Genomic DNA, 19,188 nt, shown 5'->3' on the forward strand with positions numbered 1-19,188 from the left:
GGCTTTTCCACTATGTGTCACCTGTTACGACAGGGGCACCCAGGATCCCTGACATCTGGCAAATTCCACAATCCAGATTTAACAAAAACTGAGTATTATAGGAAAGCACAACGCTAACAGCTCTCCTGCTCCTGGCATTCAACCTGGGTGAGTGGAGACACGGCTGGCAGGGAGAGGACCCAGCGTGTGGCTCTGGAATCCATACAGAGTGTTGTAGGTGGGGATGCAGAGCAGATCAACCAACAGAGAGGGACAGAGGGACAGAAGCAGAGCCACCTGGCCACGACAGTCTCCAGACCAGGCAGGGCATTTGCAGCTGAGGGCGAGAGAGCAGTGACTTGCCCCAGGAACGGGAATTCCGGAGCGGCATGCTGTCCAGGCCCGCGGGCCATTGGAACAACTCACGGGGATTATTACCTCCCGTTCTTCGGTCGCCAAGCCCTACAGCCCTGAGGGCAGGTTCCCAGGGAAGAGGCAGGAGCAAGGGGTAACTGCTCTCTCACCTGGCTCCTCCCTTCAGTGCAGAGAAATCAGGAGCCAGGCCAAACCTTGTCAACGCTTTGTGACCAGAGGGCAGAAGTCCCAGGCGCTCCTTGACTTTTCATCCCATTCCTGGCTCGATCTTAACCTCTCTGCTCTGGCAGAGCCCTAGGTGAAAGGTGTAGTTACATGTCCTTCCCACGGACGTACATCCTGTGACCTTTTATAATGCGCTCCCAATCAAGTCAAGAGGCAGATGTTTACATCATTTATGATCTTATCCGGAGATGTTCTCAAGTGTGACCCAGACTTGATCGAGATTTCCAATCAAAGGTCTGACTCATTGTTACGCGCAATCATCTGTTTTATTTTAAAACATGTCCACACTGCATTGAGCACCAACACAGATGTGACCAAGAAACCCACAGTCCTGTCCCAGCAGGTCATGGGTCCAGTGTACGACTTGGGGTCAACTGCTATTTTTCACAGTGAGAGAAAAAAGGAAAGGATAAAAAGATGAAATGGACAGCATTCCCAACTCCTGTTCAGGAATCTGAGCGATGAAACGGAAGGATATTTAAGCTCCTAAAGTTCTTCTAAAGCCCTTCTCTCAATCAGTCGATGTTCGAATATGGACCCTGGGCTGGCGGACCAGCTGCATTTGGGCAGCAGAAGGGCACACTGTTTCAAATAACATCCACATATTACTGCAAAAAATGGGAGGAATGGGCTGTGTTTTCCAACTGATCATTTACTTTTTCCTGATTTATGAACTCGTACATGTTTAGAGGATGTCAGAATTGCACAACCACAATCATGACAGAGCATCTGCTCAGTATAAAAACTTTTTGTTTAGGAAAAAGACTTCAACTGACTATGGGAAGAAATGTACTGAGCTGGATGGGGCCAAGACAGAATGGCGGCTTGGGCCCCTTTATTCTGAGCTTTTCAATTATGACCCCACAGAAATCTGTGGTGTCTCATGAAGACTGGGGATATCTTTCACTTTTAAATCAAGTCTTCAAATCCAGCTGCTTTTTAAAACTTAATATTTTACAACATTATTTTTGCTTCCCCATCTCTTTCCTCTGAGGTAGCAAATGAAAGTTAGAAACCTGGCAGCTTCCATTCCCCAGGCCAGAGGCACACACAGGGCTTCTTTCTGTTCGGGGAACATCATGCTTCATGGTTCTGGGACTCTGGGTCTCTGGCACCACTGGGCCTCCAGCAGCCTCCTCAGCATCCAGGGCTGAGATCTCCATATTTCAGAACAAAGCAGCCAATCGGAAGGACTTGCGTCATAGGAAAGAGAAAAGGCTGCCCCCTTAGCTCTGGTTCCCCCACATCTGAAGGAGCAGAGGGGGCAGGTGGGAGCGAACCTTTGAGTTGTCGAGTCATTGCTGGAGAAGGCGGAAAAGCAAGACTAGGGGCTGCCCAGTGGCCTTGTTGTGAGAAACAAAACACCTTCTCCAAAGTATGGATTCCTGTTTATGATCTAAAATGGATGCCTTTGAAATGACTTATCTGGACCAATGAAAGACAGTTGCTCATAACATATTATCAAGTTTAAATTTTCTACTTGATTATTCACACTCAATCGGGCTTTCAAAATAGACCCAGCTAGACCGCAACGTGGCCATTTTAACAGATCAGAAATTGCAAAATGCTCATGCCATTTACTGACACAGCAGTAGACCCAAAGACTCCATTGGTATAAATATTTTCAGATTCTTTTGCATTTTAACAATAACAGAGAATGGTCAGTACGAAGTCATGATAACAGTTGCTAACATTGATTGAATTATATTGTCCATCTTAATTACAAATCAGTTTACACAGTTTTGCTCTATTTTATATACATTTTGTTTTTTAAATCATCTTTTACAAAAGCTATATTTAAAAAAATTTTCAAAAGACAAGTGCTTAGAGGAGAAAGTCTTGCGAATTCTCTGTCTTTCGGTTACTTTTGGCAAGCGGAGGGATCACCATGGATTTTGAGTGGGGTGGCCAAGCATTTCCATGGGTCATCTTCTCCCACATGCCCAGGGACGGGGGAATCGGAAACTCTCTTTTTAAACATGTTGGCAGAAGGGCACAGTTCTTTGGCTCTTTAGGGCCTGTGAAAACAAAGAGAAAGGTGACTATCACTTCTTTTACTGGCACTGTGAATGGTAACCCGTGAGTCATTGTTCCTATTGTCCTTTGTGTATGTCTTCCAATCCTGGAACCTGGCACTCTTCTCTCCCTGCTCATTTCTCCTCCATGCCTGGTCCTCATGCAGCCAGGGCCAGATTCCCAGGCATTTCCAAACACATAAGTCTGCAACTTAATTGTCAATCGTGTCCCTCAACCCCTCCATCTTACAGCATTTCTCCTCTCCCTGTCCCCCCAGTCATATGTCATCTCCCCAACAGAAATAAGAAAAAGTTTTCCTCTGGCTATGAATTTGAATGTTCTGAACTCTTAAGGAATTTTAATAGAGAAAGAATTCCTTCCCCTTATCTGTAGTCAATGCTAGGCGTACACCAGGGTGTGGGGCTGCCTGCAGGGCAGGAGCGGAGGGAGGGACCCCATCACCAGTAAAATCCCTCAGTGGAATGGAGCCCTGGCTCTGGGACTTGTGCTCTTCCAGAAACCACCTCCCTCTGATGATGGCGAGCCGGTGATTAGGTATATCAAGTTGAAACTTGGTTTGGGCTTCCCTTCAAGTTCAGTTGGTTGAAAAATTAAGACAAGAGGTCAGATTTGATCAGATCTCAACAGAAGTCAACTCAAGAGCCATCTTTGGCTCTGACTCTTTTCTTGGAACCTTCTAAGGCCCAAGTAGACACCAGCTCCCCTGGGGAAACCTCAGATGGAGTACTGGGAAGGCGTGGGACTTCTGAACATGACCTTTATTTAGAAGTTTCTATTAGTTCAAAGGAGTCCTAGAAATGACCGCCCTCATTTACCTATCAGATGGGAGTAAGTTATTTACTTACGAGAACCTTCCCGACATTTTTCGCACGACCACCATGATGATCCCACCAACGAATCCAATGGCTACTAAGACCCCAACTACGATTCCAACCAGAGTCACTGTCGACAAACCATCTGAATGAGAGGGAGAAAAAGCATGAGCCCCAGATAAACAATACACTTGTGATAAACAATGCCACCGCCCCACAGCACACAGAAAATAATACGTCATTTCCCCTCTGTCCAGAGGAAGTTGACTTAGAAGAGGAGAAACTTTGCGCTATTCTGATCTCATCTTATGAATGGAATATTTCTGGGTTTCAGGATCTATCAAGCATACCATTCATACTGGGTGGCTTCACTGGTAATTACTGGGTAGTATTTGTGTATGACTATTAAATTAGCCCCTATTTTCATTCTTAGTCACAATAAATTGTGATATGATACCATTCTCCATGGCTGTCATTAAGTGAATAGACTCATTTGTGGTTGGTTTATTTTCAAATACAGGCAATTCCCTTTTCTCTCTTAAAAGAGGTTTGAAACCTGATCTCCGGAAGTTCTGCCTTCTGCGCTTGTTGACTACAATCCAGGAAAAAATGTAATTCATCACAAAGATTAGGTTCAAAGAAATATTTTTTTTTAGCTCCCATAAGAATATTTTGATACCAAAATCTAGCCTACCTTTCTCAACTGTTGCCTTTGTGTTTCCATCCGTTTTCTCTGTAAAGAGAGAGATGTAATGATATAGAATTATTAGGATTTAATAACTATAATTTAACAATTGGCAAAAGATGAATTTACCCTACGTGGAAGGGAGAAAACACAAACAGAGGATAATTTCTGAAATAAATTGGATCAGGGAATTTTTAAGCAAGCTCTGGCATGATCTGGCCTTCACAACTGTTATTATTGAATTTATGAACACTTCTTCACACCTACGGGTCCGCAGTACTTTGGTGTACATTACTTTTTTCTCATCCACGTTAGAGAGCAGAGTCAAGGAAACTGACCCACAGAGATCGCAACTAAATGGTCGGGAAGTTTCAGAGGTCGGGTAACAAAAGAATCCAAGGCTGTTGATTCTTGGTCCCATGTCAAGATCACGGAAAACTCACCCTCTGCGATGAGGACTATTTTGAGGGATTTTCATTTTGAGAGCAATCCTCTAGATTTGGAAGATGTGGCCACGACTGTGATGCGTCTTGTGATATCAATTCTCTGCTTTCTCTTGTGTAGCAAAATCCAGATCTTAAAGGGCAGCAATATGCCCAGCTAAGTTTAATGAGAGAACACACCCTTTGTGTTTCTGCCTCTGATACTTTAGGATTTCTATCTGCAGGCAAACCTAGTCCAATAGCTACAGTGTGACTATTCTCATTTACCTACCACATGGGTATAAGTTACTCACGAGTGCCTTCCCATAAGCAAGCAATAAAATTGTGAGTTTTTTTTCAGATAATTTTATACATTTCCTATTTAAAAATAAAGTGTTTTTGTTTTCTTTTGTTTCTCCCATCAGTCTCTTAAAGGAGTCCTTAACTTCTGTGGATGGTAGCTGTTTATCTAGTTTGCAGATGGAGAAAAAGTCAAGATGTCTTCCTTGATTAAATGACACAATGGAGAGAAGTGACTCAGTCACACCCGCCCCTAGAACCTTAGCTCACAACTTGCAAGTTACCACAGATGTCCAGCAGCTCTCCTGATCAAAGGTGGAACCAGCCAACCATCGTCTACGAGATGCTGGCTTTTTCTAATGGCTGGGTTTGAAAGAAGCCATCCTCTTTGTACCAAGGCTATCTTCCCTGTTTCAAGATGGCCCCAGGATATGAGTCCCTGCAGGAGCTGAACCCATGGCTCTGGAGCATTTAAATGGAGCTCCAGCTGACTGTGCTTTCCCACCATAAAGACGTAGTGGGGAGCCTGCTGGGTTGCAAGCCTGCCCGGAACAAAAGTGTCATTGAATCAGCTCCCAAAGTGTCATCCTTGGCCGCCAACTCCCAGCAGCGACAGGTCAATCATTTACTTATCATGTCTTAACATGGTGGCTGCCAATTCTGGCCTCCAAACACGCCATTATAACCACCGATGCACCATTGGTTAGAAAACGCATTACCAAAAATAAAGTTTGCGGAAGATCCCCTATTAAATTAGAGCTTATGAGTTGTATACTCCCCAGCTCCCTCCCGATGACACTGTCTGTAATCAGGAGAATGTGTCATAAACGTGAACATCATCGAACTTGGACGTTTCATGGGAAACACATCTGCTGCCCTAATAAAATTTCCTCTTAAAAAAAACCGAGTGCTTATAATTAAATTTTAACTCACATGTGAAAATTTCTTAGGACACTGATGTCTGAAGTGGGAATGTGCCCTAAGTCACACTCTCTGTGACAGGGTGGGAGGGGACGAGAGAATAACCATGAGTATTTTCCAGGCAACTGAGAACTTTTTTTAAGGGATAGGAGAGGTATCCTGTATGACAGAAAGAATATTCAGCCTGGAAGGCTCCATTTTCTGCTGCTAATTAGCTGTCAACTCAGGTTAAAAATGATCAATTCTTCTCCAAAATTTTAAAATGCTTCCCAATGACCAATTGTATTGATGATTCCTTCCTTGCTTAGCCCTATTTGGTTTTCTCCGTGTTTAAATGTCAACCATTTCTTTAGCATCTTGGAATGACCTTTAGGCTTTATTTTCAAAGCACTTTATGAGGCTTTTTTTTTCTATTGTGGTAAAATATATATAACACAAAGTTCACCATCTTCGCCATTTTTAAGTGGACAGTTCAGTGGCATTAGGCACGTTCACATTGTCGTGTAGCCATCACCACCATCCATCTCCAGAACTCTTTCCATCTTCCCAAACTGACACTGTAAACCCATCAAACAATAACTCCCATGCCCTGCCCCTGGGCAACCACTCCTCTCCTTCCTGTCTCTATGATTTTCACTACTTTAGGTACCTATCTAAGTGAACTCATACAGTATTTGTCTTTTGGTGACTGGCTTATTCCATTTAGCATAATGTCCTTACGGTTTATCCACATTGTAGCATGTGTAGGAATTTTCTTCCTTTCAAAGGCTGAGGAATATTCCATTGTATGTCTATACCACATTTTGTTTATCCATCCATCTATGATTTCCACATTTTAGCTATTGTGAATAATGCTGCTATGAACGTGGATGTACAAATACAAAGCACTCTTTAAATCTTCAGAAGTGCCATAGAGTTTTTAAAACCAGATTGGCTATTGGGTCTGGAAATGTACACGAAACAATAAAGAATAACTTTCTAGGTGTTCAGATGTGCAACTGGTTTGAGGAACCACTACTTTAGGCAAAGTCTTTGTATTTACTTTTGTTTAAAGATGGAAATACTTATGTGGATTAAATGATTTATGTAAAGTTGCTCAAGTTAGCAAGCACTCATTGCAGTTATTGGAGGATTAGTTCCTTTGCTCTCACATCCCTATCTACTATAAAATAAGGCACATTTTGTAAAAATCCCAAACAACTGTATTTCTCTTCAGAAAGCTCTAGAAATAGGAAACTACCACTTTCTATGGCTAAGCTGTAATGGCAATGATCTTTCCTCATTCTCATCAGCGATGGTGTAAACCTCATAATAATGGCAAAGACCCAACGTCCTCCTCCAAACTTTCTCTCCCAGGTGTTCTCGTCACACTGCTGCAGGTGCCGACTGTGAATCACAAGTACAATCCCCAATCCTGGGAAGACTGGTTTAGAAAAGATTCTTGCTCCAAGTGTACCGACACGAACTCCATACAAGATGGTAAATATTAGTATTGACCCGATTAAGATTTACGTAGGTTGGCTGAGGTTTATGCTCTTGGATGTCAACACAAAGTTCTAAGCGTAGTATGACGTCAACTTAGGGTCAGCAACATGACACCAGGAACTACTTAACTTGCCCTTGTTGGGGCATTATCACTAGCTGTCATTCAAGGTAGAGAGTTGTGTTCAGCAACCCAACAATTCGAATTCTGAACCTACCACATAAAGCTTGGTTCAGAATTGACTCTTGCATTCCAAAATGTGCCCTATTGATTATTATATTTGTTCATGGTTTTGGGAACGCACTGATTATGCAAAAGAAGGTCAATCCCTATTGGGATGATTGGTTTTCTTACCCGTGGGGTGACCAGTTAGCACACTTGGCGTTCTGGTGCTCTGGCTTTCTCCTGGGGTATGGACTGTGTTGCCTAGAGTTGACCGATCCTCGAAATCTCCACCTGTACTCTTTGTACTTCTTGGCACCTATTAGAGGTGTAAATGAGGCAAAACAGAAATAAAACATAATGCTTTAAAATATATACTCTGCCTTATAACAGAAAAGGATTTAAAGTGGTATACACACATAAACTAGACAATGACATAAATTTAAAGTGGAAACAAGATAATAAACAAACAAAAAGAAACAAGAGTGAGGACAGGAATAGAACCAAATCTACTCCAGAAATGAAAGCCAAATGTTTAGCACGACTTCCTAGGGTCTTAATTCTTCAGAAAATACCAGATCACCAGGCTTTAATTCTTTCTCTCCCTTGAACTTGAATGGCACTTTTGTCTGTAACAATTCCCTGGCACATATTATGGTTTCTCATCCTTCAATGCCCTCCCTCCCGCAATTAGAGTAATAGCTAGCTTTTATTGAGGGCTTTCTATGTGCCAGGCCCTTTAAATACAGCCATGCATTGCTTAACGAAGGGGATACTTTCTGAGAAATGAGTTATTAGGTGATCTCATTGTGCAAACGTCACAGAGCATACTTACACAAAAAACTAGATGGTATAGCCTACTACACACCTAGGCTCTATGGTACTAATCTTCTGGGACCACTGTTGTACATGTGGTCCGACGTTAACTGAACGTCACCATGCGGTGCATGGATGTATCTTCTCATTTACTCCATGAAAACCCGATGAAGTAGATCCTATTATTAGTTGTATAGGATCAACAAAGCTTCAAGAGATTAGACGATCACTTAGCCAACAAGCGACAGAAGAAGAGTTGGAAGATGTTCTGTTGACTCCAAAGTTCATGCCAATGTCACATTCAACAAATATGCCAGTGAGCACAGGCAACATCAACAAAAATCGACAAATGGGACCAAATCGAACTTAAAAACTTTGTGCATCAGGGGACACAATCAACAGAGTGAAAAGGCAACCTACGGAATGGGAGAAATATTTGCAGGTCCTATACGTGATAAAGGTATAAAGAACTCCTACAACTCAACACCAAAAAGTCAAATAACCTGATTAAAAAATGGGCAAACGACTTGAATAGACATTTCTCCAAAGATAATATACAATGGCCAACAAGCGTGTGAAAAGATTCTCAATATCACTTATCATCAGAAAAATGAAAATAAATATCACAATGAGATTATTACCTCACATCCATTAGATTGGCTACTATCAAAAGAACAGGAAACAATGTGTTGGCGAGGACATGGTGAAACTGGAACCGCTGTGCACCATTGGTGGGATGCAATTGCTATGCTATGCTGTGCTATGCTATGCTATGAAAATAGTGCAAGTGCTATGGGACACAGGATGGAGATTCCTCAAAAAAACTAAAAATAGAACTACCATGTGATCCAACAATCTCATTTCTGGGTATATACCCAAAAGAATTGAAAGCAAGGTCTTGAAGAGATATGTTCATACCCATGTTCTCAGCAGCACTATCCACAATAACCAAGAGTTGGAAGCAACCCAAATGTCCATTGACAGGTGAAAGGCTAAACAAAATGTGGTATACACACACAATGGAGTACTATTCAGCCTTAAAAAGGAAGGAAGTCCTGTCCCATGCTACAACATGGATGACCCTTGAGGACATTATGCTAAGTGAAATGAGCCAGTTACCAAAAGACAAATACTGTATGATTCCATTTACATGAGGTACTTAGAGTAGTCAGAATCATAGAGATAAAAAGTATAATGGTGGATACCGGGGACTGGAGAAAGGAGAAAAAGGGGAGTTCTGGTTTAGTGGATCTAGAGTTTCAGATTTGCAAGATGAAGACATTTTGGAGATGTGTGTCACAACAAGGTGAATATACTCAACACTACCGAGCTGGACACTTAAAAATGGTTATGATGGTAAAATTTTATGTGTTTTTTAAACACAATAAAAAATTATGCTAATGAGTACCTGCTATGTGCTCAGCATGGTTCCAAGCCCTGAAGATATAATGTGAGTAATACAAATGCCCTGCCCTCTTGAAGCTTCCATTCTGGGATGGGGTGGCAGGGTATGAAGATATAACAAGAAACATATACAAAAGGTCATTTTAGATGATTTTAAGTGCTTTGAAGAAAACATGAGCTAGGTAGTGGACTAGAGCAGAGACTGACAAACTTTTTCTGTAGAGGGCCAAATGGGAAATATTTTCAGCTTTGCAGGCCATTCAGGCTCTTTTGCAACCAACTACTCAATTCTGCTCTTACAGTAGGAAGGCAGCCTTAGGTAATTCTCAACTGAACAGGCATTGCTGGGCTCCAATAAAACATTTTTTTTTACCAAAACAGGCGGTGGGCCAAATCTGGTGGGTAGTTTGCTGACCTCAGGGCTAGAGGGTAACTTCTTGGGGGCAGAGTGGCTGAAGGGGGCAGCAGGATTACTCTGTGCTTCTTTGACATAACGTCTTGAGAGTTCGGAGAAAAAGTCCGCCATGGAAAGATGTGGGGAGTGTTCTAAGAAGAGAAAACAAAAACCTAAGGTGGAATAAGTTCAAAGGCCAGAAGGGCCAACATGGCTGAAACAGAGAAAGGGCGGACAGCGGTGCCACGAGGTCAGACGGGTGGGCAGGAGCCTCTGTTCCATGTTACTAACTAAATTATAAGCACCTCAAGGATCACAGGGGTGGCTGATATACGCCCTCAATGCCTCCCAGAGCCCGGCATCTTGTGTGGCCTATGGCAGGTGCTTAAGGCACATATGAATTGATTAAAATTCATTAGGTTAGGAACGTGTTGGTTGAGATTCCACATAGCCTACACCATTGTGGTCTGTGGATGGGTTCTAGTGGGTGCTATTACTGGTCTACAAAAAGACAAGAAATTGCAAAGACATATTTAGAAACTTTTATAGCAAAGACAGTGCCGCAACATCCAAGACTTTTATTGTATTGAAAATTGGGCTGTAACAGATTGAACATCTATAAACCCACTTCCTTACCAGTCCGAGAAGCCTGGTGTACACTCTCAGATCCCCCGTGATCAGCACACCAACTACCTGCTAGCAGGATGACACTGGGAAGTACCTTTTGTTGTCAGCCACACAACAATTCCTTCGCATGGCGGCTCCCGAGGATTTGATTTATATATACATTTATCATATCCTTGCACGTGATTGCATGCCCATGGAGCAAATTCCTCCCTTCCTGGCGACACTCACCAGAGCTGGCGAGCCAGTAGACTCAGAGTCTTCACTGCCACCTGGAGTCACCATGCCGTCTTCCACACCTGGAGTCATAATGTTATCTTCTGGCCCTAATGTGCTGGCTGAAAAAGAAAAACTGAGTCAGGACTGAAGGTGGAAATAGTCCAGGCAGACCCAACTGGCCGGGTACAATCAGATTATTTTCCTTCCCATTTCTTTTGAGGATTTTTGTGGGGTGGGGGTTGGTCATCTTTCCCACTAACCACAAACCATTCTCCTTGCAGCACCCCTGTACTAGCACGTACAATGGCCCGGTTATCTCCATTGCAAAACAAAGGAAGATGGAAAAACAAAAAGGTGAGCCCCAGCCCCTCCCTGGTGTCCCATGGAGGCAGGCTGAATGGGGGTGGACACCATTCCTTTTCAGTAACGAACCAGATTCTTCCTGGTGCCATTTCATACAGTGAATTAATGTATGCAGGTTAATAGGATATCATTTAGACCTGGAAAAATTCTAAATTAAAGTCACCTGGAAAGTCTTCTAAAAATACCAATTTGCAGACTCTATCTCAAACCTACTGAACCAGAACGTCCAAAGGTGGGATCTCCATCTTTTTAAAATCAAGTTTGCTCTCCATTTAATTTTGAGACTGCTGTCTACCCGAATGATTGGGACCATTGGCTCTGACCACAGACCTCAGAGATTACACAGAATTCAACCTCTTCTTTTACACTTGGGGTTAATGTCTACAGGTGAAGGCCAATAATATACTTAAGGCTGCCGAGATAACCAACAGAACCCTTAGTGCACCCAGGGCTATAGGAGCCCTCACTGCCACGGCCCTGGCGCTTCCGCATTAACATCGGACGAATGACCCTGTGGCGCCAATGAGAAAGTTTTCTGGAGCAGCAGGGGATGGCTGGGGTGGATGAGCAGGTTGAATTCCAGGACCAGGGGAGAACACAGATAGCCACAGTGGCCTCTTCTTCCACCTCTGTCACAACAACCTGAACTAACGACCGAGCTGGAGCATCATCTCAGCTCTTCAAATAATCCTTTCCACGAGTTAAAGCTCTGACTCACTGGCCACGGCCTCCCTCCCCAGGCTCAGAGTGGCTCTGGAAATCCCATGACTGACTGACTACACTTGCAAAATAAGCAAGCACGCGCATCCGGGGAGCAAGAGGGAGGGGCGCCCGGAGACTGCCCGGTGTAATTAAAGAGCAGATGTTTGTATCGAGGCAGAGCTCAAGTCAGCAGCCCCGTTCTCGCCGTAGGATATATTATTTCTCTCTATGCTTTGACAGCCATGCCAAAGACACAGCTAGTAAATATTTGATCACAACTTCTTGGCTGATGCAGAGGGAGAAAACCTCTCAAGTGAATTCACTTGTTCCGTGAGCTGTCTCTCTTGGCATCTAGAGTCCTAATCTGAAACTGCCAATCAAAGGCTCTGAGGAGCCTCCTAAGAATATGCATTTATTTTTCATCTGAGGGGAAAAAGCTTTCACCAGTTAGCAACAACCGAGTGCCTCAGTGCATGCAAATAGATTGCCTCCCCTGCTGGCCATTTGCTGGGGTGGGTGTGGGGGTCGCGATTGGCTCCCACAAGGATTTATGACTCTGTGGTGCAGGCAGATGCTGAATGTATTTATCGAGCTCAAGGCGAAATATCGCTTTGCCTTCTTCTCCTGGACCGAACGCGGTTAACTGATCATCAATTTAAAAAATATTTTCTGGAGCTGTTCAGCAAAATCACTTACTATACGGCATCCTCTAACTTTAAAAAACAAAAGCCACCCTTGCTTAGAAAAAAAAATCAAGTACTGAGCGAAGTTGGTTTGAATTCTTTCAGAGAAGGTTCAGTTCATTGAAAGCGTAACTTGATAAAAATTCCTCCTTGTTCTTTTTGGCCCACAGGGCCAAGCACTAAAATCCCTCTGAATAGACAAAGGGGGTTTTATGAATGACACTCATGATTAAGATGCGAGTCTTTGTCTCAGGGCCCTGGCATTCTTTTTGCTCCATGGGAAAGCTGATCTTTAACGAGAGATCCTCCATTGTCCCTCTTATTATTTTGGCTGAAGGCTGTCCTGGGTGAGGAGTTCCTATGCGCCCAGCTGCCGAGTTTCCAGCCAGCATTTGACGTCCCTTTCCCTTGAATGGTGAAATTCAAATCAAGTATCAAGGCCATTGCTCGCCAGTGGTTTTTTCCTCCTAAGACACGTGTGTGCACAGGCAACACACACAGCTGTTTACATAAGCCCGGTGAGGAACCCACAATAACAGCGTCAGTGCTGGAGCAGTGCACACTCCTGCTTACGTGAACACCTCTTCCTGACACACCCAGCCTCACCCAGCGGCGGGTCAGAATCAATGGAAGTTTCCAAATACAGTAGCAACCCATCCATTTAGTTCAGAATTTGGGTGTGTGTGTTTTTCTTAAGAATGCGAGGCCAAAGTTTACATGACCTATGAGAAGATCATGCGATAAATCATTTTACCTTAAGGCTGGATGAACAAATGACAAGCAATAGCATATATTGGAGTATACGAGGAAGCCATCTGGTTTAAAACTAATATGGCCTGACCTTGTTTTTCCAGAAGGGGCTGACGTGGCCCGTTGAGCATACATTATACATCTGCTTTAAACACTCACATGGTCCCACAGCCAAGAATGATGCCCGTAAAGATAGGGATGTTGCCTTCCCCATATCGGCATTTCTTTAAGGAGAAGCATTTCTTCCCAGAAACTAAGGATTAATGACTGACCTGCGTTAACTCATCTTGTGGCCACTGACCTGCTAACCACCGACCTGCTGTGCACCATCACTGATCTGCACCAGCAAAGCATCTCATGACAATAGAAAAAGATATTCCTGTCATATGTGATGTATGTTCTTTGTTCCACGATGGTATAGAACCGCTCTGTGCACCCCACTTCTTCGGAGAGCTTCCTAGAGTTCTCAGACCTGGCTCATATAATAAACTCACCCCAATTTTGATTTATAGATTGATTATGGATTATTTGAGTCAACAAGCCCTTAAGTTTGAGAACAAGTAAGAACAGAAGAGATGCTTATTGGTGTGAAAGTACTAATTATGAATCATTTTTATCTGTGCACCGAAGCCTAGCATCTCTAAAGAAATTATTCTAATTTACATACATTTATGGGATGGCACTTCTTTAAAAATATTTTAGAATTTAGATGCAAGGTTAAATCATGCTGTTATTGTAACTGTATTGTAATAGTTCCAAACTGTTGAGAAAAATCTTTTGAACAAGTGTTTTCAGTTTTTGGTTTTACCTATATTTCTTTGATTAGTGGTGGGGAGTTGTTCCATTTGTTTGTTGGCCATTAGAAATGTCTTCTTTTGTGACCATTTGTCTTTTACAGTGTTCATCTTTTTTAGAGTTTTGCAAGTGCTGTTTATGCCTTAAGAATATAGTCTTTGGAATAGATGCTGCAAACTTTTTTTGGTTTTTTTGAGGAAGATTAGCCCTGAGCTAACTCCTGCCAATCCTCCTCTTTTTGCTGAGGAAGACTGGCCCTGAGCTAACATCCATGCCCATCTTCCTCTACTTTATATGTGGGACGCCTACCACAGCATGGCTTGCCAAGCGGTGCCAGGTCCACACCCAGGATCTGAACCGGCAAACCCTGGGCCACCGAAGCAGAACATGTGCACTTAACCGCTGTGCCACCAGGCCGGCCCCAGACATTTTCTTTTTACTAGCTAGCATTTGCATCTCTTTTGTAAGTGGCAGCTCTGTTGCCAATCAAACTTTTAAGCCTGTTTTGTCCCTTTGACACAAATCTTACCTCAAGATTACAGAAATATTCACCCACCTATATTTTCCTTATGGTTATATAAGTTCTTACACTTATTATTTCTATTTATCTTATGAGGTAAAATGGGAATATAATTTGGTTTCCCCCAAAAGATTAGGCTGTCGTTCCAATAAATCTTCTTTTCCCCTTTACTTCAAAACTAGCTGTCATTGAGACAAATGTCTCCCTTCAAATACCGTGTCACAGTCATAGGAAAAACCTTTCTGCTCAAGGATCAGCTTAAATGGCCTGGGCACTGCGTCTGCCTCCTTACATACCACTCGCCGTCTACAGACTCTTTCTGGAACCGATTCCTGCATCTATGCTCCCCTCACCATCAGCTCACTCTTCCCCCACACATCAGCTGGCTGCTACCAAGTTAAATCAGCGCCAAGGATGTAGCTAGAATAAAACGGGGTGTAGACAGCAAGGAGGAAGAGTGGGCTGTTTGAACAGAAGTGCATTGAGGTGTTTCTGAGCTGTAGGGTCTACCTCACACGGGAGGCACAGCTTGTAACAATACCCTCCCTCACATCTGTTCAGCGACGTCGGGTTTATGTGCTGTCTTCCACGGACTCAATTTCACAATAGCCCCGTGGCTGGGTTGCACTGGCATCATGGTCCCCATTTATCAGACACGGAAAGTGAGGGTGATGAAGGCCTCTGCCTGACCAAACCATAGTTAGGCTCCTCTGAGTCTCAACCTTAAGCTTCCGTGTCCATCCTTGCAGAGTCCGCTTTCAGCAAGAATCCTGCTAAGTCAGTTTGGAGAGAAGCCCCCACCCCGACCTCTGATCAAGTTCCCCATCCCCCACCTTTGATGCCTAAGCCCTTGGCCAGCTTTTAGCGAGAATCCTGTTAGGCCAGCGTAGCAAGACCCCCTCCCCTTGACATCTCCTCTTCCTAAGTTTCCATGCCCTGACCTGGAAAGCCCGCTGCCCCTCCCTGGTTCTCACATCCTTCCTTCTCACCTCCATCCTCATCCTCTCGTAAATTTTTTTTTTTTAAGATTTTATTTTTTTTCCTTTTTCTCCCCAAAGCCCCCCGGTACATAGTTGTATATTCTTCGTTGTGGGTCCTTCTACTTGTGGCATGTGGGACGCTGCCTCAGCGTGGTTTGATGAGCAGTGCCATGTCCGCACCCAGGGTTCGAACCAACGAAACACTGGGCCGCCTGCAGCGGGGCGCGCGAACGTAACCACTCGGCCACGGGGCCAGCCCCCTTCTCGTAAATTTTAATCCTGGTTGTCAGCAGCAACTGCTTCCTCTGCCATCCCACCTCCTCTCATGAAGTCCCATCTGCTCAGAATCTTCCGACCTAATTATTTAGCGACCCCAATCTTGATTTCCTCAAATGCATCCTCTTCTAGGACCAAGCGTTCAGAAGTGGTAGCTTAGAAGGAAAGCATGATTTGCTTTACACAAGGCTGTGTCTCTTTGAGCAGCCACTCTCCTCTTGGCTTTACAAATTAAGGCAGCAGCAATGATCAAGACTGGAATCTTCCAAAGGTTTACCTCCATATCCCCTGATGAATAACCGACAAGCAATAGAGTACACTGGAGTATAGGAGGAAGCCATTTGGTTTAGAACTAATTTGGTCTGATGCTGTTTTTCTAGAAAGCCTTGATGTGGCCTGTGGAGCATGCTTTTTCTACATCTGCTTTAAACACTCACAACGTCCCAAAGCCAAGAATGTCACCCTGGAAGATAGACATGTGACTCCTCCCCTTATTGGCATTTCTTTAGGGATAAGCATCTCTTCCTAGAAACTAACGATTAATTACCGACTTGCTGAGTTCACCACGTGACCACTGACCTGCTGTGCCAGCAAAGCATCTCATGACTGTTGTAAAAGGGACATTCCTGTCATACATGATGCGTGTTCCTTGTTCCAAGATGATACAGAGCACTCTGACACCCTACTTCTCTGGAGTGCTTGTTTCCTTTGTGCAGGTCCTCTCCCTGGCTACATGTCCTTGGGCTTGGCTCATAATAAACTCACCCCAATTTTGATTTATAGGTTGATTACAGATTACTTGTGTCAACACCCCAAACATTTTCTGCACACCCGCAGTTTGCGGGGCTCCGTCCCGGGCACCGGAGACAGAGAAGAGAACAGGCAAAGGCTCTGTTCTCATGGATCTGGGTACTGGCGGGGTGGAGCAGAGGCTCATAACAAGCAGACAAGCAAGAAAGTCTCAAGGTAGTGCTCCTTCACCCCCCTGAGATCTCCGCTCACAGCGCACTTTCTCTGGGAGGCCTTCCCCAACCCCCAGTGAAATCACCACCCCCCCAACATACACACTCTCACACATTTACCACCTACCATGCTATATGGTCACTAACTGGCTGCCCCACTAGAACATAAGCTCAATGAGGCTGTTTTATCTCAGCATCTCCCTTGCCTAAAATTCCTGGCCCATACTGGGCACTCAGTAAGTATTTGTTGGATGACTAAGTGAACTCCAGACAAGTGAAGAGCCAGCCTAACTAAACCCGAAGGCCAGAACGAGCCTGGGACACTGCACACTCTAGAAACAGGGTAGTCAGCGTGGCTAGATGGTAGGAGACGAGACTGAGGAGATATGGAAGGCCACTCGGGTGGCACTCTGTAAGGAGCGAGTTTTGATTCCAACTGGGGTGCTAAAGGAAGCCAGCAGATGCTCCGAGAAGGGGAGTGACATCAGTGAGTCCAAGAAGTCATGCCGGGTGCGAGTGCAGTGTGTGTATCAGGGAAGGTGCTGGATCAGACTGAAGCAGAGCGATGGCTTAGATCCAGGCAGGAGTGGGTGATGCTGCACCAGGACAGCGGCTGTGGGGAGGTGAAAGAACTGGGTAGGTCATAACCAGGAAGTGTCTGAAGTCATTACCCACCAACAATCAGAAATAAATACAAAATCTCAGCACCGAGAATTCACTTCACCATGTTACAGCTCTACGGATCACAGCATTTAGGGTATGAATGGATGGACTGAGTAAGATAACACCCGAGGATGCCGAGGCCTTTCCTGGGCTTCACGTTGTTCTATCAAGCTAGCCACAAAAGTTCCCTACGTGAGTTCAGGCAAAGAGCCTCCGCCCCACTTCCACCTCCACGGGAGGGAGAAGTCCCTTGTACCCCTCCTTCTGCTGACCTGCAGCTTCAGAATCGGACAGCTGGAGAAGCAGCTTCGACAGAGTTTTATCTTGAAATGGGGAAGTTGATTTTAAAAATAAAGAAGGCACAAGCTGAGTTACCCTCGGGGTTTTCAAAGGAAACCTGTGCTGTTAGCCAATAGATTAAGGCATGGTCCATGGCGGCTGGTGTTTTCTACCATCTCGAGCTGCTCCAGCATCTAAACGCACAGAAGAACCTTTGAAGACGGTTGTCTATGTGACCTTGGAAGGGTGTCTGTGGCCATCGAGAAGTAGAACGCTCTTTTTTTTCTTAGGACATCTTAGGAAGTTCTGGTTTTCCCCGTAGGAGAAACTGTAGGATAATGAATAAACAACTGATTCTAGGATCCCCCCTCCCAGTGACACTTGGGATGAAGGAATGCTTTCAGAGGGAGGTCAAAACATCTATTTGGAAAGCAAAAATAAAAACGCCTGCCTCTGTTCCTTTGCCCAGACGCCAGCTTTAGCACATTATGTTTCTATCATGTCTCAATACTGTGCTCAGAAGCCTGAAGATAGACACACCCAGAACTGTAGAAAGGTGCCGACCTCCAACGTGTTCTAGTGCTCTGCAGACCACCCACTGTGATCAGTGAGGTCCTCAGATCTTTGTACATCCTTCATCCCAATTCCAAACATCCCAAACTTAGCTGTTGGGGGGTGCTTCCTTAGTTACCATGAAGTGAGTTTCTGCCGCCAGAAGAAAGGTGTTAAACTTTGCTTTTATTACCACATCTTTTGAGTTACTCCTCACATCCTACAGGCTGGCCCCTCTTCTGACTGTGTGTAGAACTCTTTCTTTGCAATATTGAAAGCCACTCCCTGACTCAGTGCTGTGTGCCAGACTCCCAGCTCCTGGCAGACACTGGGTTGTGGTCAATATAATCACTCATGTGGCCAATGGGTTCCCCCTCCACACACACCCATCCTTTCCCTGGAACCTTGGAAAAGTGCTTACTGGATCAAAAGTTTGGCCGTGGAAATTCTAGGTACCTCCTAGAAGGTTTGGCCCTGCCACTCAGCATCCCACAGAAACGCACTCTCTTAATTTTCTTCCAGGCATGCATTGTGCTATTTGAATTCCACACTGTCCCATATTCTCAGTGTTGGGCACCATGGTAAATATTTAGCAGATGTTTGTTGAGTGACTGACAAAGAGTACACTTAAAGCCAAGTAGGAAATTTCTTTTGAATTATCACTTATATTATAATATGCCTGCCACTGTCCACTGTGCTCCCCTGAAGAAAGAGACAGCATGACTGAAGAGAGAACACTTCACCCAGGAGGAGGAACTTTCCTGCCCTGCTGTTTGATTTTTAAAGAGCAGCAGCCTGTCCTCTC

General features: G+C 44.3%; 1 protein-coding gene across 1 annotated transcript in view; it reads right to left on the reverse strand.

Moving 5' to 3' along the window:
- Positions 1-823: 823 nt before the first annotated feature.
- The window catches only part of PDPN (podoplanin), a 28,990-nt gene continuing 10,625 nt past the window's right edge, over positions 824-19,188 (reverse strand). The window contains exons 2-6 of the mRNA XM_008540574.2: positions 10,871-10,977; positions 7,594-7,720; positions 4,123-4,161; positions 3,462-3,573; positions 824-2,597 (exon numbers count right to left, since the gene is read on the reverse strand). Coding sequence (XP_008538796.1) covers positions 2,591-2,597; positions 3,462-3,573; positions 4,123-4,161; positions 7,594-7,720; positions 10,871-10,977 — 392 coding nt within the window. The 3' untranslated portion in view covers positions 824-2,590. The remainder of the gene's footprint in view (positions 2,598-3,461; positions 3,574-4,122; positions 4,162-7,593; positions 7,721-10,870; positions 10,978-19,188) is intronic.

This window comes from Equus przewalskii, chromosome 2 (assembly GCF_037783145.1).
Source record: "Equus przewalskii isolate Varuska chromosome 2, EquPr2, whole genome shotgun sequence".
Lineage (NCBI taxonomy): Eukaryota > Metazoa > Chordata > Mammalia > Perissodactyla > Equidae > Equus > Equus przewalskii.